At 32.8% G+C, this 26710-nt stretch overlaps 1 protein-coding gene across 1 annotated transcript; it reads left to right on the top strand.

The window, feature by feature from the left end:
* The first annotated feature begins 1463 nt into the window (after nt 1-1463).
* LOC143070973 (transient receptor potential cation channel subfamily M member 4-like) lies at nt 1464-23129 on the top strand. Its single transcript, XM_076245070.1, has 12 exons — nt 1464-1607; nt 4120-4359; nt 6080-6303; nt 9238-9391; nt 12526-12676; nt 13279-13450; nt 15040-15184; nt 15992-16197; nt 18136-18252; nt 18731-18784; nt 21659-21809; nt 22999-23129. Exons 2-12 carry the CDS (start codon nt 4122-4124, stop codon nt 23127-23129), a joined length of 1743 nt encoding a protein of 580 aa, XP_076101185.1. The 5' UTR covers nt 1464-1607; nt 4120-4121.
* Nucleotides 23130-26710: the final 3581 nt, after the last annotated feature.

The following is a 26710-nucleotide window of genomic DNA, read 5'->3' as shown; positions in this document are numbered from 1 at the left end:
ATGCCCATAAATTGGGACATAAAAACTACTTTTTATTTTAGCCTGAACTCATTTTTTCCCCAACACTATTAACAACCTAGAGTTTTAGTATCTGAGAACCATATCAGGATCTGCGTGCCCTTCTGGAGTACATGAGATCAGCTTTGTTCTTTCTGGGGTTTGTATTTCTCAGTCTATTCTTCTATGCTGTGTTTTGTGTATGATTGTTTGTTTTCGTCTTTTTATCACATGGCGTTGTCAACTATTTTTCGACTTGTGATCATGAGTTTGAAAAGCCTTTTGATATATTTGGCCTCTCTTAATGATACCATGGACACAACACGCCCTCAAGTGTTTATTGATGTTTTAAACCTATTTTCTGGATATATTGGTTAGATAATAAAGCCATCGATTTAAAATAACGATATTTCCAGTTATAACATTAAATATATTGAATGAAGCTGAAGGAGTAGACCCAGAAAATTGTCAAATGAGTGTCATCAAAGCCAACTTTCAAATGAGTGTCACCAAAAAAACTTTTAAATGAGTGTCACCAAAACGAACTTTCAAATGAGTGTCACCAAAACGAACTTTCAAATGAGTGTCACCAAAACGAACTTTCAAATGAGTGTCACTATTATTGAAATCTAGGTCATTAATGTAGGAAAAAAATAAATGTCATAACACATGGTTCAAGTTAAAGTTGATCCCATTTTCATATTTTACCACCTTGGTGGTTTTCTGGTAGCGACCTCGCCTCTACAGTCAGGATTATACTTCTTCAATATTATCTCCCCATTACGTCTTTTCTCGACTATTGGTACGTTGCACGCAAAACATTTTCAGGAACATGACCACGCCATTTGAACGCTCAACTTCGCAACTGGTTACAATCCTGTCGATTATTCTGAGAATGACAAACATGTTTGGAAGATTAAACTTCTAAAGTTATTGTTTTTCTTAATGCTTTATGTTGCTGTGTTTAGCATGTTTCCAGAATACAACCACAGTTTGACTTTGGAGTAAAACCCACTTATCCAAATAAGTCGAACCTATAAAAATTACACCGGTTAATAAGTTTCGAGCTATAATATGCTAATAACATTAAAAGTTCGTTGGCACTTTGGCAGAATTGCATGATATACTGAATATATAAAAGGTTGGAAATAGAGAAGTTAGAGTGTGTTGATTATACGAAAAAAAAATGTATTTTGGTTTTAAATTTTATATGGACCTTTGATCTATAACTTTTAAAATGTTGAGTGAAAGAAATCAAGTATTGGGAACTTGTATGAACACATGAATATGATTAAAACTATAAAATAGATTATATACCGATATATAGTATTTTCTTTGAAATAAATGTTTTTATCAATAGCTTTCTATCTCTCGCAAAAAGGATATCCTGCGTTTGACCCTTTATTGAACAGGAAGATCTGTTCTTAGTAACTTTCCTTGAATTACTGGTTTTAAATTAAATTTTATACGCTCAGAAGATATCACAGACGAAACAGGCAGAAGACGAATAAACAAGCGGACGATAAATACCGATAAGATTCATTGAATTATATCAGATATAACAGATGGAAAAGACAGAAGGAGAATATACAAGTGGTCGATAAATACCGGTAAGATTCATTGAAATATATCAGTTATAACAGATAGAACAAACAGAAGGAGAATATACAAGGGATCGATAAATACCGGTAAGATTCATTGAATTATATCAGACATAACAGATGGAAAAGACAAAAGGGGAATATGCAAGGGTTCGATAAATACCGGTAAGATTCATTGAATTATATCAGATATAACAGATGGAACAGACAGAAGGGGAATATACAAGGGGTCGATAAATAACGGTATGATTCATTGAATTATATCAGATATAACAGATGGAAAAGACAAAAGGGGAATATGCAAGGGTTCGATAAATACCGGTAAGATTCATTGAATTATATCAGATATAACAGATGGAAAAGACAAAAGGGGAATATGCAAGGGTTCGATAAATACCGGTAAGATTCATTGAATTATATCAGACATAACAGATGGAAAAGACAGAAGGAGAATATACAAGGGTTCGATAAATACCGGTAAGATTCATTGAATTATATCAGACATAACAGATGGAAAAGACAGAAGGAGAATATACAAGGGGTCGATAAATACCGGTAAGATTCATTGAATTATATCAGATATAACAGATAGAACAAACAAAACTTTAAAGGAGAATATACAATGGGTCGATAAAAACCGGTAAGATTTATTGAAATATATCGGATAGAACAGATGGAAAGACAGAAGGAGAATATACAAGGGGTCGATAAATACCGGTAAGATTAATTGAAATATATCAGATAAAACAAACGGAAAAGACAGAAGGAAAATTTACAAGGGGTCGATAAATACCGGTAAGATTTATTGAATTATATCAGATATAACAGATGGAAAAGACAGAAGGAGAATATCAGTACAAGTCGTCAATAAATACCGGTAAGATTTATTGAATTATATCAGATATAACAGATAGAACAAACAGAAGGGGAATATACAAGGCGTCAATAAATAACGGTAAGATTCATTGAAAAATATCAGATCCTCATTATTAGTTTTAGCTACAAGCCTACATACGATGATATAATGGCTATAAATATAGCTTCAGTATAACATAAGTAGATACTGTTTTATTGTCAAATGAGACCTGAGCTCAATTGTGGGGATGGCGCATTTTAGGCCACCATACGGCTTTCAACAATGAACCAGAAAATCCACAATGGCCGTATTTAGCTTTAATAAAAAAAAGCACAGACACGAAAAATGTACAACAATTCAAACAGGAATATTAACGGCCTAGTTTATAACAATCCCATTTACGCCATTATATATAAAACAAATACTACAGACACATGAACCAACGACCGTTCATTGAATTACTGGCTCCTGCTGGTGGACGTTTCGTCCCCGAGGTATCACCAGCCCAGTAGTCAGCACTTCGGTGTTGACATGAATATCTATTATGTGGTCATTTTTATAAATTTCCTGTTTACAAAACTAAGGATTTTCTTATCCCAGGAATAGATTACCTTAGCCGTATTTGGCACACCTTTTTGGAATTTTGGAACCTCAATGCTCTTCAACTTCGTACTTATTTGGCTTTATAAATATTTTGATATGATCGTCACTGATGAGTCTTATGTAGACGAAACGAGCGTCTGGCGTACTAAATTATAATCCTGGTACCTTTGATAACTATCCTGAAATAGGACAGGCGAGGTTAAACATATGTGTGGGCACTCAACCCAATCCCTGCTTAATCTTGGAAAGTGATATAAAATCACACAACTTCAGTAAAAAAAAACTAAGAATAAGTTGCAAATGACGCATGACTATAAAAACAATCTGTTAACTCTGTCAACCGAGTTGTACTTTCAAGGTATTAATACACATAGACGGACATCAGAAAAACAGATATACATACAACTGTTGTTATCGGTACAACTATTTAAAATTAGTAATAAAACGTTTACAAAAACACTCGTTGAACATGTTAAGAAATGCATAATGCCGGTATTCTCTTGTTTGATAACATTGCATTAGTTTTTATGATGAATTACCGGTACATACTGTAAAGTAACTGATGGTTAGGGAGTAACTATGTTCTCTCCCTGCATATTAAAGAAATATTACCTTTTTATGTGATTCCTTTTAACTGATTAAAAAACATTCAAGTATTAAAAAACTCGGGGGTTTCTACAAACCTATACAGATAGAAATTATGTGACAGTAAACAATTAAATACAGAACTTACCGTAATGCTAGTTATGTTAGTGAAAAGCAAAGGTCAGCTCATCTCCAGGTCGGATCATTACCCTTGGCTTCTGACGTTGAAGAGGAGCATGTAGAATCGTAACCTTTTGTTGGCGATGATGATGCATAATAGCGTTAGTTAGTCATTTCATTAGATAGTAAATTCGCAAGTAACTACTTTTTAAATATAAATTATACAATTATTTTTGGTAAAACTATACATGTATTTGTATATGAAGGCAGATACAAAGATGTTTTAAGACAGCATACAATACATCTTTAGCGCAATTATTTTTTTCGCACTTTAATTGAAAACTCTTTGATTAACAGAAATGGAGAAAAATCGCCTCTGGAAGGAACTTATAAAGTTGCGGGAAAAGAAAAAAGATGAGTTGCAAAGCCGGTTGCTGGAAGACAGGAGTAAGAACAAGAGAGAAAACCCGTACCGTGATCCAGAACCACCTAAACTCGTCCTCTCTATCATTGGTGATTCAAAAAGCTTTGTACCTAAACCATGGATAACTTCGGTATTTCAATATGGACTCATAGAAACCGTAAAAGGCGCAAAAGGTAAGAGATTGTTGGTTTTGGGATTAAAAAGGACAAGCTGTATAAGTTCTTAACAAAGGAACTTCCATCCACAAATCGTCAATACCAAACGCAAAGGAGCATCTTAGTCATTGTTCTTCATCTCAAAGCATTTTTCCACAAAGCACCAGACTCAATTCAAAACTAATACGTTGTTGAAAGTTTGATAGGACTATTTTTTATGCCCCACCTAGAAGTAGAGGGGCATTATGTTTTCTGGTCTGTGCGTGCGTCCGTCCGTTCGTCCCATTTCAGGTTAAAGTTTTTGGTCGAGGTAGTTTTGGATGAAGTTAAAGTCCAATCAACTTGAAACTTTAAATATATGTTCCCCATTATATGATCTTACTAATTTTAACGCTAGTCTATGTCCGTAAAAAAGATTTGGCCTGAAATCTGTGTCCGATTTTCAATCGTGACGTCATTCGCAAATCTGTGTCCGTTAAAACGATAAGGTCTCAAATCTGTGTAATGTTTTTTTTCGAATTTGTTTCGCCATGCGCAAATTTATGCCCCTCTAATAAGTTCGGCCTTATAGGTTTTTTATTTTATTAAGTGATTTCCCATAATTCAATATTAAGTTGGTGTGTGTTCTCCATGTATGTGCAAGAGCTGAAGTATAGTATGCGTTTAAGAAAATCCAGCTAAATTATTTAGCTGGTATTTATAATATTGTTTCGAGTACGGTCTTATATATATGATTTTTGTTTTATTGTCATTTTTCCATGTGTGTGGTTAGAATCTTTACATGCGTGGGCTATTATTGTATACCGTCTTTAAGAATGAAACTACACATATTTATTTTACTAAAAAAAACTGCAAAGAATGAATATTTGTTTGCAACTTCGACGTACTTCGTTTTGTCTTGTGAATTTGTTCATGTCGCTGTTTCATTGACATTTATACCACTTTATCTATGTTTTTCCTTGAATACTAGTGTTACGAATTTACAGTTTAAGAAGGTTATAATATTTCTACAGTTGTATATTTTTCGAAACCTCTTTGAATTTCCCATTTTATCTCTGTATCATTGAAAACGGCATTAAAAATCATCTCTTTATCCTTGGTTGCTATCAGACGCTTTACCTGTGTATAATTAATGCTAGGGTGCTCTCTTCGAGGTCCTCTATTTATACTTAGAATGCGGACCTCGAAGAGAGCACCCTAGCATTAATTATACACAACGTGTGGTTCGTTTGATCGCATTTCTTCATTGATTAAAATTCAATTATAATGTCAAATCTTTCTTTCCTCTGAAATCCCTATTGTGACGTCAAGTAAAAAGGCGACCATGTCTGATGACGTCAAGTAGAAAGAACACATAATTTTTTGCATGTCGTTAGAAAAGTCTAAAGATCATTAAAGATACAGATTTAACCATCAAATCTCGTGTACTACAATTAGTATCCACTCTCAAAAGTTAAATTTTAATATTTAAAACGCTCGGCGAGCCTCGCGTTTTAAATTTGGAAATTTAACTGTCTCGAGTAGATAAATATTGTGTCGTATTTAAATAATTGTAATCATTTTGTAATCATTTGTACCAAATTTATCTTGTGATTATTCTGCCTGTAATGGGCGTCTTTAATTGACAATAAAATATATTTGATTTTTTTTGTATCACATTTGATGCAGTGGTAGAATCTAAGTATATCGATAAAGGAATATTAAATTTACATTTTGGTTTCATAAAAATATTTTGCAGACAGTTTGATTCTCTACAAGGGTTCTTCGGAAACAGTTAGCTGTATCGTGAGAGAAGCAGTTGAAGATTTTAATAGACTGCAATCAGAAGGTGATGATGTCTTTATAAGTCTAGTGGGAATTCTACCGGAAGAAAGCATGTGTGAAACCAGCATCGGTCTTCATGAGGAACAAATCCATCTTCACGACGAAATCAAAGATACACAAGAAAAACATTACGGATGGGTACGATTATGTGGCATTCATTGTTTAGCTATCATGCATTTCCTGTAAATGTGACATTCATATTTCATACATACGTATGTTTGACCTTTTTATGATTACAACCAATATTTTATGTTTTATGTTTTGCCATGTAACATTTTTAAGAAATGATTCATGGCAGCCGTAGATTTGTTTTTCATTTAACTATGAGTTGAACATTGATATCTGAATACTTTATCAAGAGCGACAGTGAGGCGTAAATATGAATATAAATCCCAAACCTATGCTTTAAGGAAACAAATCTACGGCTACCATCAATTTTTTCGATTATAATGGGACAAATACTATATTTTTATCGACATAAAATCCCTGAACACAGGATATTATTTGTGGCGGTTCCGTTTTACCCCAAGATTTATTAAAATTGAGAATGGAAATGGGGAATGTGTCAAAGAGACAACAACCCGACCAAATAAAAAACAACAGCAGAGGGTCACCAACAGGTCTTCAATGTAGCGAGAAATTCCCGCACCCGGAGGCGTCCCTCAGCTGGCCCCTGAACAAATATATACTAGTCCAGTGATAATGAACGCCATACTAATTTCCAAACTGTACACAAGAAACCAAAATTAAAATAATACAAGACTAACAAAGGCCAGAGGCTCCTGACTTGGGACAGGCGCAAAAATGCGGCGGGGTTAAACATGTTTGTGAGATCCCAACCCTCCCCCTAACCAATGTAGAAAAGTAAACGTACAACAATACGCACACTAAAATTCAGTTCAAGAGAAGTCCGAGTCCGATGTCAGAAGACGTAACCAAAGAAAATAAACAAAATGACAATAATACACAAACAACAACAGACCACTAGCAGTCAACTGACATGCCAGCTCCAGACTTCAATCAAACTGACCGAAAGATTATGACCCCATCACATGAACATCAGGCACAATCCTTCCCGTCAGGGGTTTAGTATCATACCATCACAACATACATGAGAAGAACACAACCCGTGTCATGCAAACAACTGTTTCCAGATGCAAAGACCTTATCAGTGACTCAATATTAACGCCAAAATATGCAATCTTTAATGACTTGACAACAGTATCGTAATTATATCCCTTCTTAATAAGTGTATTCAAAGGTTTTGTAAGTTTCTGAGGTGAATACTGACACCTTTGTGCTTTATAAAGAATATTTCCATAAAAAGTTGGATGTGAAATACCTGAACGTATTAGAAGTCTGCATGTTGAACTATATTTACGAATGATGTCTTTATACCGATGATAAAATTAAGTAAATGTTTTGACTAGTTTGTGATATCGAAAACCCTGGTGTAATAATTTTTCAGTAATACATAAATTGCTCTCGTTAAAATCTAAAACATTGTTACATACACGAGCGAATCGTACAAGTTGAGATATATAAACACCGTACGATTGTGACAAGGGAACGTCACCATCTAAAAACGGATAATTAACGATCAACAGATTCAAAATCACCAATATAAGCATGTAATTTATCAAGTACTTCCAACGAGTTCTTGACACTCCAAAAGTAATTTATTCCACTATTTTCGAAGGCCTTATTTGAACAATTTATTATCAGGTTTTTAATTGTACCAAGTGTGCTGGTAAGAAGAATAAACAATTTAGTAGTTGAACAATGGCTTGAAGACGAAATAAATCTATATTTGTAAGGGGTTTTGTGTAGCTTCGGAAGCCAATACATAGTTGGGACTTTCATTGAATGATTATTAGTGTTTTAATAAAATTGAGAATGGAAATGAGGAATGTGCCAAAGAGACAATAACCCGACCATAGAGCAGACAACAGCAGAATGTCACCAACAGATCTTCAATGCAACAAGAAATTCTCGCACCCGGAGGCGTCCTTCAGCTGGCCCCCAAACAAATATATACTGCTTCAGTGATAATGAACACCATACTAAACTCCAAATTGTACACAAGAAACTAAAAGTTAAAATAAAACAAGACTAACAAAGACCAGAGGCTCCTGACTTGGGACAGGCACAAAAATGCGGCGGGGTTAAACATGTTTGTGAGATCTCAACCCTCCCCTATACCTCTGGCCAATGCAGAAAAGTAAACGCATAACAATACGCACATTAAAATTCAGTTCAAGAGAAGTCCGAGTCTGATGTCAGAAGATGTAACCAAAGAAAATAAACAAAATGACCATTATACATAAACAACATCAGACTACTAGCAGTTAACTGACATGCCAGCTCCGGACTTAAACTGATTGAAAAATTATGTCTTCATTATATGAATATCAGGCATAATCCTCCCCGTGAGGGGTTTAGTATCATACCATCATAACATATATGAGAAGAACATAACCCGTTTCATGCCAACAACGACAAGGGAACGTCACCATCTAAAAATGGATAATTAACGATATGAAATGAGAAATCATCTCTTTTATCATAAATTTTAGTATTAAGCTTTCTGTTAATGATATATATATATCAAGATCGAGGAAAGGGCAGTGATCATTGTTGGTATTAGCTTTATTTAAAGTAAGTTCAACAGGATACATTTCTTTAGTATACATACTGAATTTAACGCTACTTTTAAGCACCACTTTTGGACTATATCGTGGCGGACAGATTTTATTGGTGGAGGGAGCCGAAGTGCCCGAAGATGCTCGTATGCCCGTGACAAAAAGATTGGAAGCCTAAAATTTTAAACGAAAGCAAAACAAGCAGAAATAGAAGAGTCATACCATTTTTGGATCAACGTTACCTTTGTGATTTGTATCCTTTCAGATTATTTAAAAAATAACAAAAAACACATCTGTTATTATAATATCGAAGTTTCATCATATCGTGTATACTTGTAATGTTCTTTTCCTACCACAAATCACAATACAATAACACGTCTTGGTTACAACTAATTTGGCCTAATATTCTTACTTTTTCATTTATTGCAAGGACTACTGGCAAAAGAAAAAGAGCGACTGTCTCCTTGGAGAAATATATAATGTATGGTTGGGGAATGACAGGTCATATGCTGAGTTTCATGCATCCATGCTGAAAGGATTATCCCAAAACAAAATATCTTTCATGACCCTCGAAGACACGCCTTGTAAGTTTGTATAATTATTTTTTAATTCCATTGGGTATAATATTGTTTCATCTCATATATTTGCGATTAATGGTTTATAATGTCAGATTGATTGATTCAACTATTATCATTTGAATAATATGTGTGCACATAAGATATTAAAGAGTGTTTGAACAAATGAATGAATCGTTATTGCAAACGCATAGACATGATATGCCGAAACAAACAACATATATTACATTAATAAAACATGAATAGACAGCAGATAACAATAATATAATACAATGTCATTTAAAGTTAAGACACTATATTAGATAGAAAACTATGCAGCTTTTACGTAATTTTTAATGCCTTTTCACCATCGTATGTGACGTAATTTTTAATGCCTTTTCACAATCGTATGTGACGTCATTTTCATAATTCACTGCGTTGAGGCCTGGACTGAGTCGGGTGTGTCTATTCTGTGTTGGTCATTCATTATGTATTCGTGTTTGTTTTATGTAATGAGTTAATACTTCAGTTTCATTATGTATATCTGTTATATTCATTTGATAAAATTTACTGTTTGCAATAGCATTAATTGTTCTAAATAATAAGGGTGTTCTTATCTCAAGCATAAAAACTTAGCCGTATTTGACACAACCTTTTTCAACTTTTGATCTTCAGTGCTGTACAACTTTGTACTTTTTTTCGCTTTCGATCTTTTATATCTGGGCGTCACTGGTGAGTCTTGTGTGGACGAGGAGCGTTTTTGGCGTATTAAATTTTAAACCTGATGCTTTTTGTTATTCATTAATCATGTGTTTCTTTGTCTGATACGTTTTCCTATTTATTTGTATTGTAGTCCTGTAATATTATGTTGTCATTTCTATGTTATATTTAACATTGCCATTAAAGTGCGAGGTTTGGCATGCCACAAAACAAGGTTCAACCCACCATTTTTCCTTTAAAAATGTCCTGTACCAAGTCAGGAATATGGCCATTGTTATATTATAGTTCGTTTCTGTGTGTGTTACAATTTAACGTTGCGTCGTTTGTTTTCTCTTATTTTTGAGTGTAAATTGACATTGCGATAAGACGTGTCACGGTACTTGTCTATTCCAAATTCATGTGTTTGGTTTTGATGTTATATTTGTTATTCTCGTGGGATTTTGTCTGATGCTTGATCCGTTTCTGTGTGTGTTAGTTACATTGTAGTGTTGTGTCGTTGTTCTCCTCTTATATTTATGCGTTTCCCTCAGTTTTAGTTTGTTACCCCGATTTTGTTTTTTGTCCATGGATTTATGAGTTTGAACAGCGGTATACTACTGTTGCCTTTATTTACGTCGTTACTCAATTTGAAAGTAAGAATCTTACTAGAATCTTGTAGTATTCAATAGTTTGTGATTTTAAGGCCAAGAACAATTATACTTTGGCAAAACATGTGTTCGAATAGACAAATAAGATGGACAAACGAGAACAAAATGTTTATAACAACATATATTCAATAATTTCTTCTGTGTTAAAAAAGAGGGACGAAAGATACCAAAGGGACAGTCAAACTCATAAATCTAAAACAAACTGACAACGCCATGGCTAAAAATGAAAAAGACAAACAAACAACAGCACACACGACACAACGTAGAAAACTAAAGAATAAACAACACGAACCTCACCAAAATACTAGGGGTGATCTCAGGTGCTCCGGAAGGGTAAGCAGATCCTGCTCCACATGTGGCACCCGTCGTGTTGCTTATGTGATAACAAATCCGATAAACAGTCTAATTCGGTAGGTCACATTCATTAAAGGGAAGGAGATTGTAGTTACGACGTAAGGAACATATCCGATATCATTTGTGAAACGGTTATTCCATAACGGCCAACCAACTCGTGATGGCGTCCGTAAAATTTACGAAGGGATGATTTCAACTTCACCATTTGGAACTCTTGGTTTAATAGCTTCCTTGTGAGCAGCAACCCTCTATCAAGAAAATCATGATAGGAAATGCAAGGACGGGAATATCGTATCAATTGGGAGATATATACCCCGTATGCAGGTGCTGCTGGAATGTTGCTAATTAGAAATGGAAAGTTCACAATTGGAAAGCTGAAATCATCTCTTTTGTCGTAAAGTTTTGTTTTCAACCGACCCCCATTGTCAATTTCTAGATGTAAGTCAAGATATGAGGCCGACTTAACTGTATCTGTAGTATCTTTATCTCTAGCTCGATTGGATAGACGCGTTCCACATAGTTACCAAATTTTGAATTATTTAGTGAAAGAACATCATCTATATAGCGAAAAGTAGAGTTAAAGGATGTTGCTAACTTCTTATCTTTCTTCCTAAGAAGTTCCTGCATGAAGTCAGCCTCATAATAATAAAGAAACAATTCTTTTTGTTCGAATCAGAGTGATCCTTTACAAAGTAGGATTTATCCCTCCCTAAGACAAGATACTTGTATCTACGTTGGCCATTCTTTTTTACGAAGCAAATCAATACCAACTCTTTCAATTTGTCTTTTAGTTTGGAATGTGGAATACTAGTGTAAAGAGTAGAAAAGTCAAATGTTTTAATACTGTTACAAGATAAAAGAGAGTTAGATTGTATGTACTCTAAAAGATCTTTGGAATTTTTAAGTATTAACAATTAATAAATGTGATAATAATTGGTTAATGTCATGTCAGAATTTAAGAACTAGACCTGTTCCCCCCTAAAAAAAAGGGGACGAAGGTCTTAAATACTTTATAAAAATTTTCAAAAATTTGAAAGTAGACAAATGTAAACATATTAAACCTTCTAATTGTTTTTTGTTTGCTTGTTTGTTTGTTTGTTTGTCTTTTTTTTTTTTTTTTTTTTTTTTATATCTAATTCAATTCTCGACATCATCAAACTTATCTTCTTCTTTGATTTTATTGATGGATCTTACCAATTAATTTACACTTTAACTGACTTTTGTCGATTGCGCCTAACAGATTCATACATATATTCCAAGTTGCATAGAGATTTTTTACAGATTATTTGACATAACGCATGTCCTCTATTACAATAAGATGAAAAAAATCAACTTATTTGACGCCCTGTTCTTCAGCGAAATATTTCAATATCAAATGAATATAACGAACGTAATTTTACGTTATGCTGTTATGCCGAATAAAAACGTTTGTCATATTAATAGTGGAATGGAATGTGCCAGTTCTAACAATAGTAGCAGAAGGTGATCTAGATACAATAGAAGCTGTTAACCAAGTTCTGAAACAAGATTTGCCTATACTAATAATAAAAGGTTCGGGGAAAGCAGCGGACTTTATTGCTGAATTCATTGAAAAGTAAGATATTATATCTTGAGAATTCAACACCTCCTCCTCCACAGAATAAAATAAAATTAAATAAATACATAGAGTATTTTCTCTCCAATAAATTTTACAGTACCATACTCTACATTGTACAACATCCATTCCTATATTACATTCAACATGTATTGTTTATATAAATCCGAAGATATGGTATGAGTGTCAATGAGGAACTCTCAATTCATGTCGGAATGTTAACAATTATAGGTTTAAACAAGTACCCGTGGCTCAAACTGTCTGAACGACGGTTGTCATTTATATTATTCATTTGCATTAACTAATAAAAAAAATGTTAAGTATTGGTACAATATCGCCATCTTACTACATTTATTGTATTAACATGTAATGGTGGTATATCTCATAAAAAGGTATAAAAAAGAAGATGTGGTATGATTGCCAATGAGACAACTGTCCACACTAGACCAAAATGACACGTTTGGTTTTATAAAAACACATACATTCCAAATTTCATTCTGAAAATAAGCTATTGTTTGAAATATATTTGAATTATACGGACAATTAAGTCAAAAATCACAGCTATATTTCAAATAGATAATAGTATTCAAATGCTTTTTCAGAGATACCATAAATATATCTGAATATATCAAGGCTAAAACACCGTTGTTATTTGGTATTTCTTCCCATGACCTTATGCAACGAGAGTTTGACAAGATACGTTTTGCATCAGCTAAAGAACAGCGAAATGATCTTGAATCAATTATGAAAGCAATCAAAGAAAACAATTGCTTGGTAAGGTCTAGATAGATATAGATAGATTCATGTTAAGGATGCTCGCTACTCTGTTTCAAAATAACAAGCTTATTAAGGATGTTCGCTACTCTGTTAAAAAATAACAAGCTTTTTAAAAGACTATTATGTTATATCATAGTTCGTTTCTGTGTGTGTAACATTTTTACGTTGTATTTCCGTTGTGTCGTTTGTTTTCTCCTATTTTTGAGTGTGAATTCACATTACTATAAGACGTGTCACGGTACTTTTCTATCCCAAATTCATGTATTTGGTTTTGATGTTATATTGGTTATTCTCATCGAATGTTGTCTAATGCTTAGTCATTTGCTGTGTGTTACATTTTAATGTTGTGTCGTTGTTCTCCTCTAATATTTAATGCATTTCCCTCAGTTTTAGTTTGTTACCCCGATTTTGGTTTTTGTCCATATATTTATGAGTTTTGAACAGCGGTATACTACTGTTGCCTTTATGAATTGTAAGTATTTGAATAAAGAAACTAAAAAAGTCGAAAAAAATGGAGGGTACGTATGCTCGTTTTCGAGATATAAGCCATTGAAAATTTGGCGGGAAATTATTCTCTATAGATTTTTCATATATTTAACATTGGCACCTTATTTGTTTCAAACACTTTAAAAAATTACAAAATTTTTATAAAATTTTGAAATATGGCTTTTTAAACTTTATGTTATAAAATTATCAAAAGAAAAGTAGGGGTTAGTGGGCAAATTTTTTTAATGACAATACATGGATAAAACCAGAGGATTCCGATTATCTGGCAAAAAGTAAAAAAATGGAGGAGCAAACATCCTTAAAAGAATTTTTAAGTTGACAGTTCTAATCAAATCAGAACAAAACTAAGAGCCCTTATGCTTGTTTTTCGAGATATAAGCCATTGAAAATTTGGCGGGATATAATTATCTCTATACTTCATGTAAGAAAATTTTGAAAAATACAGTAGGCGTTGGAATTTATTAAGGGAATATATATCAATAAAACAAGAGAACTCAAAATATCTGGCAAAATTTCATAAACAAAAGGGGCGAAAATCCTTAAAAAACCATTTAGACAAATTAATGATGATAAACACTGTATTGAGCTTCATGGTCAAAGGTAAGCCTATACTATGCAAGGCGTCATATTAAGAAACAAAGTTGTTACGTGTTATGATCTTATATATATTCTTGGCTTTCAAACATTATGGTTCGAGTGATTTTGATATATAGTAAAATCAAGAAAAGGCGAACCAGACGCACGTAATAAAACAAAGGTCATTTACTGTAAACAATAAAGTTATATAAATAGCTTTGCATATCGTATGAGATCACTTATGGTTTTCCATGGGAGTCGTCTGCATTATACTCAACATTTATCAAATTAACCTTTTTATATCAATAATGAATAGAACTAGAGAAACCGTAGAAATAATTTATGTACAAAAAGGGAGCCTGCAATGCATTTTTGTTTGTTTTATCGAATAAGCTTTGTGTATTTTACATTTGACAGATGAGTATCCCTTATTTAGGTAAGGAAGCACTCAGATCATTGTCTGACAAGTTATTGATAATTATAATAAATCGAGTTTATTACAGATAACGGTACTTGATATAAACAAAGAAACACAACCGAAAGATTTTACAAATGTAGTTACAAGGGCAATCATTAGTGGTTGGTCCAGAAACAAATCTGAAGAAGACGACCAGATTTATGGCAACATACACAACCAAACTAAACGAGGTATAGTATTTTGGGTCATGGTAATATCTTGGTAAAGTACAGGTGCTTAATTATTACAATGATTTAAAAGGAAATAAAATAGTACTGAATATTAAAAGTAGATTTCCAGTACTACAGATTTTTGGTACAGAAAGAGAACAGTAACAAAAGTTGTTGTATATAAAACTTTCCGTATCTCAATTTTGCGTTTTCATCTATCAAGTACTTTTGGTATAACACCCCAAGAATATTTTATCAATCTATTTTCTGTAAATTTTCTCGACTAACTTCATATATTTACAATGGCATGCATATAGATCGTCGCGAGTAAACAAACTTTGATCTGAGATGAATGCACTAGCAAAGTTGTTTAGAAAGGTCTAAAAACAAATAAAGTATTATTAAATTTATGGTTGGTATACACTACCAACTAATGTACGAAATGAGTAATCTTTACATCTCTTTACAATATAAATATGATTGTTTATCATACAGTAAGATTATGGATTTTATAAGGAATGTGTAGCATAAATCTAATGTAGACGAAACGCGCGTCTGGCGAATTAAATTATAAACCTGGTACCTTTCATAACTATCCACACACTAAACGTAAGAAACATTATGGAAATAAAATATAATGTTTGGGCGCATGAAAGTGAAATGTGTATTCGGAACATCAGAAGAATAAAAAGGTACTAAAATATTATTCAGAATGTAATAAATCCTAAGCAATCTTATGGTCATCATGTTCAAAATTTTAAGAACAGCTATAGAAATTCCTTTTAAATAAAATGTTGATCAAAGTTTTTTAAAATGAATATTTTCCAGTACAAAGCTATTACCAGTCTCTCAACTATGGTCAACAACCAGCAGCCGTATCTAAAAATGTTCTTGGCGGGACAATGCGTTCTAATGATCATAAATTTATGGCTTCCTATAAGGAAATACTGACGCCATCTTCTTTACCTCTATATTATTACATTGCATATCAGTTTATACAAGAAATGAAAGGAGAGAAAAAAGTTAAAATAGAGGTATTGTTACGATTGCTTGAATTTTATGATTAATCATTGTAATTCATGTACTATTTGTAATTAGAAATTGATGTATGATTTTGCTGTCACACAAGTTGTCCGTTTATATATCTATACAACCAGGTTGAACAGTTCCAAATCAGGAGTATGACAGTTTTGTTTTGAATTCACAGAAGCTCAGAAGCATAGAACTATATAAAAGAGGGACGAAAGATACCAGAGGGACAGTCAAACTCATAAATTGAAAATTAACTGACGACGCCATGGCTAAACATGAAAAAGACAAACATACAAACAATAGTACACATACCACAACAAAGAAAACTAACAATTAAGCAACACGAACCCCACAAAAAACTAGGAGTGATATAAGAAAAGTATTGCATGCTGTGTCATACGAGTCATATTGTAAGCAACACGACAACGTGCCTATACACTATAGTTTTCCATTAGACAACGCACTGAGCATAAAAAGCGAATAAAATGAAAAAAAAATCGTCATATCTTGCACAGATATATGTTTGTTTTCCTGATTTGTCAATTATCCAATCACATCTGCTTTCTCTGTACTAACAAGATATTATTACAATTATACGGCTTTCACACATTGCCGATTATTGCTCCCGTTTGAGATCAGACAGCGATAAGACACGAAAAGTGAAATAGTCGGATTACTATCCTCAATTATCTGGAATGTCCTTTAATTGTCTGAACGGAGTCGTTTAAGTTTACAATTATTTCATGCTATTACCACCAAGCATTTCAAATAAACGTTTTGCTTATAAGTTTGTTGTTGCATGGTTTGCGATAAAATACGCAACAACATTAATAATAATGAACATTCGGCCTTTTTTTAACGTACATTTGTTATAACTGATATATTTGATTTGGCCATGGCTAAAAATGAAAAAGACAAACAAATAGTACACATGACAAAACATAGAAAACTAAAGAATAAACAACACGAACCCCACCAAAAACTATGGTGATCTCAGGTAAACCTACATTCACTGTGTACAGAAATTAAATTTTGCACAATACATGTGGCAATAAGTTAAGAACAAAGTTGACATTGGCTTCTTTTTTGCAACATGACATCTGAATTCATCAGATCCATAAGCATAAAAAATATGTACATGTATAAGTAATATTGTCATTTTAACTACACAAATGCATAATCATAGATGTTGATTGCATAGACATTTTATTTATAACTAAATGTCAAAAAATGTTTTTCGAAACATGAAAAGGAGATGATACAATGTGTACATTTTAAACTCTTGACAGGGTACAATTTACCCAAACACCAAGTGTAGGTGAAGGTGAACTTCCGGATATTCTGCTTCACATATAGAGCTCGTCGTGGTACTTAAACATATACATATTAGCTTATAAGTTACATTCTGTCAAAAAAGACGAAATTCTGTTTACAAAAATAAAAAAACCATATCTGTGGTGATCTGAGCCGCATATTTAATAACGGCCTATCAACGCGTGATGGCATTCACATATCTTTTGATGAATGGTTTTATCTAAACCAACGCGCGTCTGGCGTATATAATAAATTTAGTCCTGGTATCTATGATGAGTTTATTGGAACGTTTATTGATCCCTATATCAAGGAAATCCGTAGAGATAACACAAGCTCTTGAATATCATATTAACTTTAGGTAACTAACTCCATATACAAAGGCTGCGGAAATGTATTCAAGCAGGTTCTGTTGGCCACAAAAATCATAGATATTGACAAAGAACTACAAATAGAACATAGCTTTGACATGAAATTGATTGAACTTGATAGTTTATAATGGACTGAAGTTTCATTTTTAATTATTTACCTATACAAGATATCATATTTCTGCTGAATGTATTATGACGAAATATAATAGAAATAAAAAAAAAATATAAAGAAAAATACTTCGTTCTTTATTTTATTAGAATTTTAATATCCTCTTGAAAGAAGCCATAGTAGCTGATAGAGATGAATATGTGTCAGTTTTATTAAGAGAAGAAGGTGTCCAATTTGGTGATAAATACTTTACGGATATCTATACGGTATGTTTTGTTTTGCAATTACGTTGAGAAGCGTACATATTATACCTATGCCTGACGTATTAAATTTTAATCCTGGTACCTTTGATACCTATTGAACAGTTGATATAGAAAAATCAAAATCCAACCGCTATGTAAACGAAAGTTTTGTAAATGTAGAAGAGACGTATACAGATATTCTACCGCTAAGAACAGACAATATCATAGCAAAGCAAAACAAACCCAACACAGTTGCATGTCGTACTGCAGTCCAAAAAAGCGTTAGAGAAATAAATTAAAGACTTGTCAACAAAAGCCACAAAATAGACCCGGAGTGGACTCAGGGGCTTATCATATATGAAGGGCGTTCGGAAATAAATGCCTAGATAGAAAGTAAACAAACAAAAGCCAGAACAATTCAAATAATTTGAACAAACTTTTCAATCTGCAATGCTAGTCAATACATAAGTATTCTTCACTTTAAAATGTCTTTTAATTTCAGGAAACGCTTCAATCTCAACATAAAGCAAAGACGGCTCTACAAAATGTCTTTAAGGTAATATAAAATTTTAAGGATATTGTTCAACTATTATATTGCAGAAACATGTATTATTTCCAACTATATTTTCCATACTACACAATTTCATATGATTATGCGCATTTTTTGCCTCAATTGTGAAATGGTCATTTAATATCATTGTTGAATGCCGTACAGTTGCCTATTATACCTTACAACTCTGAATTCGGTGGATACTTGTCTTATTGGCAATCATGCCACATCTACTAATTTTTATATATATAAAATAATATACAATAATAATTTAGTGTAATAGTATTAATCCTTATACATAAAAAACACTTCCTAAATTTATTATCTACGAAGGGCTTTTCGGGATTTTTAAATTCTCCCTCGCCCTGCTCGTCCGAATTTGAAGTATTTAATCTCTAAATTCAATAGGCTATAAACAAGACAAACACAGATATATGATTAGTTGCTCGCAGTAACATCTTATTTTCTCTTGCGAGACAATATTTTATTTAACTTTATTATACATTTTTCTTCAATTGAAACAATATATAAATACATGACATATAACATTGTTCCTCTTTCGCATCGTTTCTTTTTCCTCGGCTAATACCTCCAACGCCGGTACGTACAATAAACACAGCAGCAACTGCATATATACCTATGTGACCAACTTCAATTCGACGTAACTGCGAACACCTTCGATACTAATATATTTAAATGCCAAACTTTATATAGTACCATTTAACCCCACCCGTAAAAACCGCAAAAACTTTCCTCGTGCCTTATGCACCTAACATCAAATTTATAAATAATACATACTGTTACAAAACCAGTATCCGAACTAGTTATACTAGTTCCCATCTATAAATAATTACTACAAATAGCAAACGGGAAAATCCCTTTTTCAAACGAAATAAAATACATTTCATGGGAAATACTCAAGCCTAAACATCTAAAACCCCGCCATAAAAGACACAAAGACAAGTAAGCAACTATACCCCAGCCCCAGCCCAACACAAAATAATAAAGAAATTAAAAAAAATAATGAAATCTGACTAACACAGAATAGCGAAAGTCATCTCATGTCAGCTTTGCAGGAGGGATATTTACTTAATTCACCAAGAAAGGTTTACAAATGTCTGTTTAAAACACGTCAGTGCACACTCACAGTCTTCAATATACACTATTTACTATTTACTACACCTTTTTAGTAAGTGTTTTATTAGAATATTTCGTATGTTTGTTGGATTTTTAAAGTCAGTTGAGTTTTATGTACGTGATGTTAGATTATACAGTTTTGACTGCTGTGTTCCAATTATTGTCACATCATACACGTACCTATCATGACTGTTAATGTAAGCGAAAGCAAACCCGGGTCACAAACCAGAACTCATGGAAAGACATAAAATATAAGAGGGAAAAACTGAACAACAGAAACACTTGACTGCTACAAAAAATGAATGCCAAAAAATACATAAAAATGTACTATTTGAAAACAAGTGCCTTATTCTTGACTAGGCACAAGGTAATTTAAAGAAAAAAAAAGGTTGGTTGGACCAGTTGTAATGGATTGGAACTCCGACTTGTGGTGTTTGTCGTTGATGAAATATGTTCGTTGTTCTGTGCTTTGCAGGTTGTGTCGACTATTATATTATTTGATTGTGCGTTTTCCTGTTATGAATGTTTTTGTGTGTGTTTGTGCTGTATTTCTATAAGGTAGTTATCTCATTCAAAATTAAAATCACAAAAATACTATAAACTCCGAGGAAAAATCAATCCGAAAGTCCCTAGTCACATTGCAAAATAAAATGACAAAACACATCAAAAACGAATGGAAAACATTTTAGCATACATTTAAACATTGTCATAAAGCGGCAGGTTTGGTTAGTCAATAAAACCGGCACAAAGCACAATTTATTTTAAATGTCCTGTACAAAGTCTTGGCAGATGTTATCAAACAGTTCTTTTCTATGTGCTCTGACGTTTGCTTTTGTTGCACTTATGGTATCACCATTGTTCCCTTGTTTTCCTTTTTAAAGTAAACGAACTCATCATAGATACAAGGATTACATTTTGTATTTACGCCAGACGCGCGTTACGTCTACACAAATCTCATGTATTCCATAGGTTTGTGTTTTTATCCGGTTTTGTTTTCGTTTGATCGAGTTATAACTGTACTTAACAGCAGTATAAACAGTTGCATTTATTTGGTAATAGCCATTAGACATGGCTCGGTAACTTATTCATCCTGTGATTGCGGTATTTTGCTATGGTAATCGTTTGCATTCGTGTCTTTCATCTTTTCTTATTTTCATTGTCTATACTATATGCCTTATTTTTTGTTTTTTTGGACAAAGACATACAGATAGGCACATGAAATTTTGTTTGACTGAGATTATTAATAAAAATATATCAGCGAATGGTTTTGAACAAACATTGTATTGACATTGTTGAGACGCTAACAATGCTTAAGGGGAAAACCGGGGAACTGTGGCAAAAAAATCGCTTAACAAGTATTCAACAATCTTCCCTTAAACAAACCAAGCAAATTCAGCTGTACAGACTAATGTCAAAATGAAATAAGACATGACCATTATTTTGATGTTTTAAGGTTTAGAGAAAACAAACATTTTTTGAATACTGTAAAACATATGATGATTATTATATTAAATTCATATAAATACTAAATGTAAGAACACGCTAAGAGTGGCCTTATTATGCTACTTAAGGTAAACATTTGACGTATTAGGCAAAGGCTTTATAAATATCTCATTGCCAATGGAAAATGTCGCTCATTAGAGTTACTGTGTATTTGGTCAATTTATGCTTGAATAGAATGAAATGTAAGCTATCATACTTGTATGACAGATTTCCTAATATATTTATGAAATTTGTTTAAAGTTAGGTACCTCGTCAGATATACAGAAATTTAAGGAGTTATGCTTTCCCTCAAAAGAGAAAAAAGCAACAACCCATAATAAACAATCAAACTGGGAAGTGTGTTTGATTGCAGGTCGACAGATTTGTCAGGATTTGCTGGGATATCCTCGAGGTAAGTTTACACTAAAAATGTGAATTTTTGTATCATTTAATTCGTCATTTTTGTATATGATAATCATTATCATGAAGCTATTCCGACGCAAATAATTATTAAAATCTCTTTCATTTCATAGCACTTGGCGAATACTGCGGGACCAATTCCGCTGTTGTTAAACTTTGTCATGATTCAGTGGTCGGTGCGTCAGTATTGACATGTTTTTAAAACTTTTTTTTAATTTTTCCTTCATAAATTCGGAGATCGTTAACAAGTAATGTTTCATCCGTCAATTAAGCTCTGGTAAATTTATCCACACAATATAAAGTAAAATCACAAAAACACTGAACTCCGAGAAAAATTCAAAACGAAAAGTACCTATTCAAATGGCAAAATCAAATGATAAAACACATCAAACGAAAGGACAACAACTGTCATTCTTGATTTGGTACAGGCATTTGCAAATGTAGAAAATGATGCATTAAACCTGGTTTAATAGATCTGAACCTCTCGCTTGTACGACAGTCGCATCAAATGCAATTATAAGGTACAGGAATTAACATATACTGTGAATTCATTAATATTCGTTGGATACCAATTTTCGTGGATTCCGTGGGTACAGGGGAACCACGAATTTAAATGTTCAACGAAATACAAATTTTCGAAAGGAATGTATGCAGACTTGCCGAAACCACGAAGTTATATATCCACGAATATACATGTTTTGTGCAATCCAAGAAAATTGGTACCCACGAAAATAAATGAATCCACAGTACTTCTCATTCGTATAAACTGGATGCTTTATATTTCTTATTTAGATATATCTTCCTATTCGTAATAAAAACTGCAATTTACACCTTATCTTTTGGAATCCTATAATTAGGAAATACCATGCGTCTGAATTACTATAAAGTACATAGAAAATTAAACTACACATGAAACATATGATCTTATTATTTGCTTTCCACCTAGCCGAGGCTGGAACCTGTATTTTTACTTCTTACTCTTACGACAAAGAATCCTAGCATTGCAAAAACCGCATTATCCCCTACTTTAACTACAACTGATAAAATAGGAAATCGTTACGATAGTTGTTACCTTCTCGTAGGCGATAAATGTCCTCCAACAACTCTAGATGTAGTTGTGAATACACACCCTTCAGTATTAAACGTAGATTGAAAGATATTTAAAATTTTGTGTTAATCAGATAATTCACTGAACAGAAAGGAAGAAGGGTCCGCATACCAAGATCTTCTGATTTGGGCAATTTTTGTAAACAGACCAAAATTAGCCACTATATTCTGGATGAAATGTGCAAATCCTTTATGCAAGTATTAATAGTGATTTTGTAATATGTCATAACTATAATACCTTTGTGATATTAGAAGGGTAGAATATCCAAGTTTATAAAGCATTTACTATTATTTTATAATTTATCTTAATTCTCACAAGATTAGTCCTAAGATTTTCTTTTATGACATTAAAACAAAAAATCCAATAGCAAGTGAGCAGTGCTATAATGTGCAAAAAAAAAAGACATAACCGCGATGATCCAAAAGAAACTGAGAAAGTGAGGTAGAAACTCGGACAAAAACTATACTTAACTGTGTATAAACAAACCATTTATTTCATATGAAGACAAAGTGAAAGAAGACAGTTATGACTAAATGATTTAATGGCTTTGACAAAATATACTCATAAAACAGATGGGTTAAATAGAAAACGTAAGACCATCGTTTAGACAGTATCTAGTGATTTATTATTTTTCGATATAAAGATATATTTTGCATATATATTTCTATATATAAAAGGTAAAATCACAAAAATACTGAACTCAGAGGAAAATCAATTCGGGAAGTCCATAACCACACGGCAAAATCAAATAACAAAACGCATCAAAAACGAATGGACAAGAACTGTCATATTCCTGACTTGGTACAGGCATTTTCAAATGTATATTCTATATATATCATAACCACCAGATAAGAAGCGTGAGTGTATTTCCATTTATATATCCCAATTGTTATTAAGAAATATCTAGAGTTCTTTTCCTGTACTGGTTTTGTATAGTATGTTATTTTTATCAATTTATTGATGGAGATTTGAAAAGTCAATAGTTGAGACTTCAAACAATGGTTTTTCTTTAAATCATTTAGCATATTAATCTATTGCAAATAAAAATCATAATATCTTATAAAATATATAGATTTAGCTAACAAAGTCCTTATACTTGTATAAAGTAACATTCATTTATAGTGGAAAATTGTTTAAAAACGTTGAATTAGCTACAATTAAAATTGCTTGCTAGTCCCTCTCTATGATTACCAGTAGAAAACTCGGGTTCATTTCCCAATCAACCTATCATCAAGGGAATATAAATAATTCGATTTTCATTCATAGTCGTTTTCTAAAATGATGAACGGTTCTTTATATTGGTATGTAATCATTTTAAACGTTTCAAATTTATGAAATTATATTCGTACATAAATGTTTTTGATATACCAATAGCAAAACTGAAATATATTGAATTGATACATTTTGTTATTATTCAAAATTATATCAGAAACCTAAACTTAATTATAAAATAATGAACCTGTTATAGGGAGACAATACTCGCATAACTTTTTTGAATTGGCACATAATACAACGGATTGTCACTCTTGCATACAAATGGCACATCAAAATAATTAATTAACTGTGCAATCGTGCTCCACCTTCAATGATGATTCTAAATTATAAATATAACCAAAAAATGTTAATCTATTGAAAGTAAAGACAAATGAAAGCTAACCCACCGTAAAAATATTTCTTTGCAATTTTTTAAACTTCCTCAGAAAAATGCTCGAGCCACTTGACTTTCATAGCTCATAATTAACGTTTTTACACAATATTTGAATAAAGTAGTATAAGATTATTCGCTTCTCAAAGTGTAAGACGCCATAAATAAAGGCAACAGTAGTATACCGCTGTTCAAACTCATAAATCCATGGACAAAAAACAAAATCGGGGTAACAAACTAAAACTGACGGAAACGCATAAATATAAGAGGAGAACAACGACACAACACTACAATGTAACTATCACAGACAGAAACGGACCAAGCATCAGACAAAATAAAAATCGTATGCTTGCACCATCTTACCGAAATACGGATTTAATTAAGTCCTGAACATTTCGATATTTCTTCGTTTCTTTTTATCAAAACCGGTTTTAAACAAATTACAAGTACGTGTTAAGATCCGACTAAATACCTATATCCCGATATCGTAAGGTAAGTTTGCTAAATCATAGTCATATAATGACAAACGGGACGATTTCAACTTCCCAATTATCATTATCAATCTGATCCTTTAAAGTACCGAACGTGACCTATTCCCGATTGTGACTGTTTTGCTGAGTGTGAATTCGCATTGCTATAAGACGTGACACGGTATTTTGCTTTCCAAAATTCATGTATTTTGTGTTGATGTTATATTTGTTATTGAAAAAGGTTTTGTCGTTTATAGACAACAATTTATTGGTGTGTTTCTGTTTTGTCGTTTTTGCACTCAAGCGGTCGATTTCCCCCCACATAGCACAATGATTTTATTTTGATTTTCTTGTCTACTAATATTAAAAATGGAAAAGACTAGAATACCGAACTCCTAGTGAAATCGAAAACGAAAAGTCCGTTATAAAATGGTAAAATCAAAAACTAGATAAAATTCCTCGTTCGTTATGCATGTTGAAGTCTGACATAATACTTTTAATAGTCTGGTTAGCATTGTAAAAATGGGAAATTGTACAACATCGTAAATGGGAACTAAAATTTTAGAAACCAGAAGCTGGTTTCAGCTAACACATTACCAATATTGTACACTGGTTTTGCATTTATTGTTTTAAAAAAAGTGACGAAAAATTATTTGAATTACATTATTAAGTGTAATTATTCATAGGAGATATTTAAAGTTTTCTGTTTATCTTGTGGTATTGTATCATATCTAAAGGTTCTATCTGTTCATGGGAAATTTTGTTATGAATTATTATACCTGATATTTTTTGCTACGATGGTTTTAAAAATCGTATACGTTGTTTGATTGATTGATTGATTGTTGGTTGCTTAACGTCCAGTGCCAAATATTTCATGCATATTCAGGACGAGAACAAGTTCACAATAAATACAATAGGTAGGTTGATACAATAGAGGTCATCTGGGATGATGGTCAGGGAAATTTGGACTGCCACTGGAAAATGAGGGTATATTGGATAGGGACAGAAATTTTGTCTTGCAACAGGCCACCTACGGGCCCCTCAAAGAGTTGTTGCAAGGGTTCTTAACGTGCAAAGAGCGTGGCACTCTCTTTACAGAGGCATCGGATTTAACGTTCCCCTTCTGACCGGACGTGACTGCGAACTTGATACATCCCGCACAGCCAAACGGACGCCCCACTTCGGCAAGCGTTTTACTGCCGGTCGGGAGAAGACCAAGTGACCATATTTCTATACCCCAGTCACCCTTGGGGTATATACGTTGTTTGTATTCGGTTTCTAATAACAACTAGTATCGTAAACAGATCGCATAAAGTAATGAAACAATAATAGAAATAAAAATTCACAAAAGACATAGATAGATCAATATATAGTTTGCGTCAAATCTTAAAGGCCATTCGAAAATGAGTGTCTTGCGTTCAGATATAATATAAAAGAAAATTCTCTAGAGATGAGAAATATTTTCCAATCACTGGTCGAAAAATGCGAAAAGGCATAGAAAGTAGATAAACCACGTTCACTATTTTGCAATACTAAAACTGTTCCAAACACCTACACATTAAAGAAATACATGAAGTAATGTTTTAATGATTAAACAAACATATCATTTCGTATTTTCAATATATTGCTGCATTACGAATCATTTGTAATTTATTATCCTTTTGTAGTGT

This window comes from Mytilus galloprovincialis, chromosome 4 (genome assembly GCF_965363235.1).
Source record: "Mytilus galloprovincialis chromosome 4, xbMytGall1.hap1.1, whole genome shotgun sequence".
NCBI lineage: Eukaryota > Metazoa > Mollusca > Bivalvia > Mytilida > Mytilidae > Mytilus > Mytilus galloprovincialis.
This window is presented reverse-complemented; position numbering and strand designations above follow the sequence as displayed.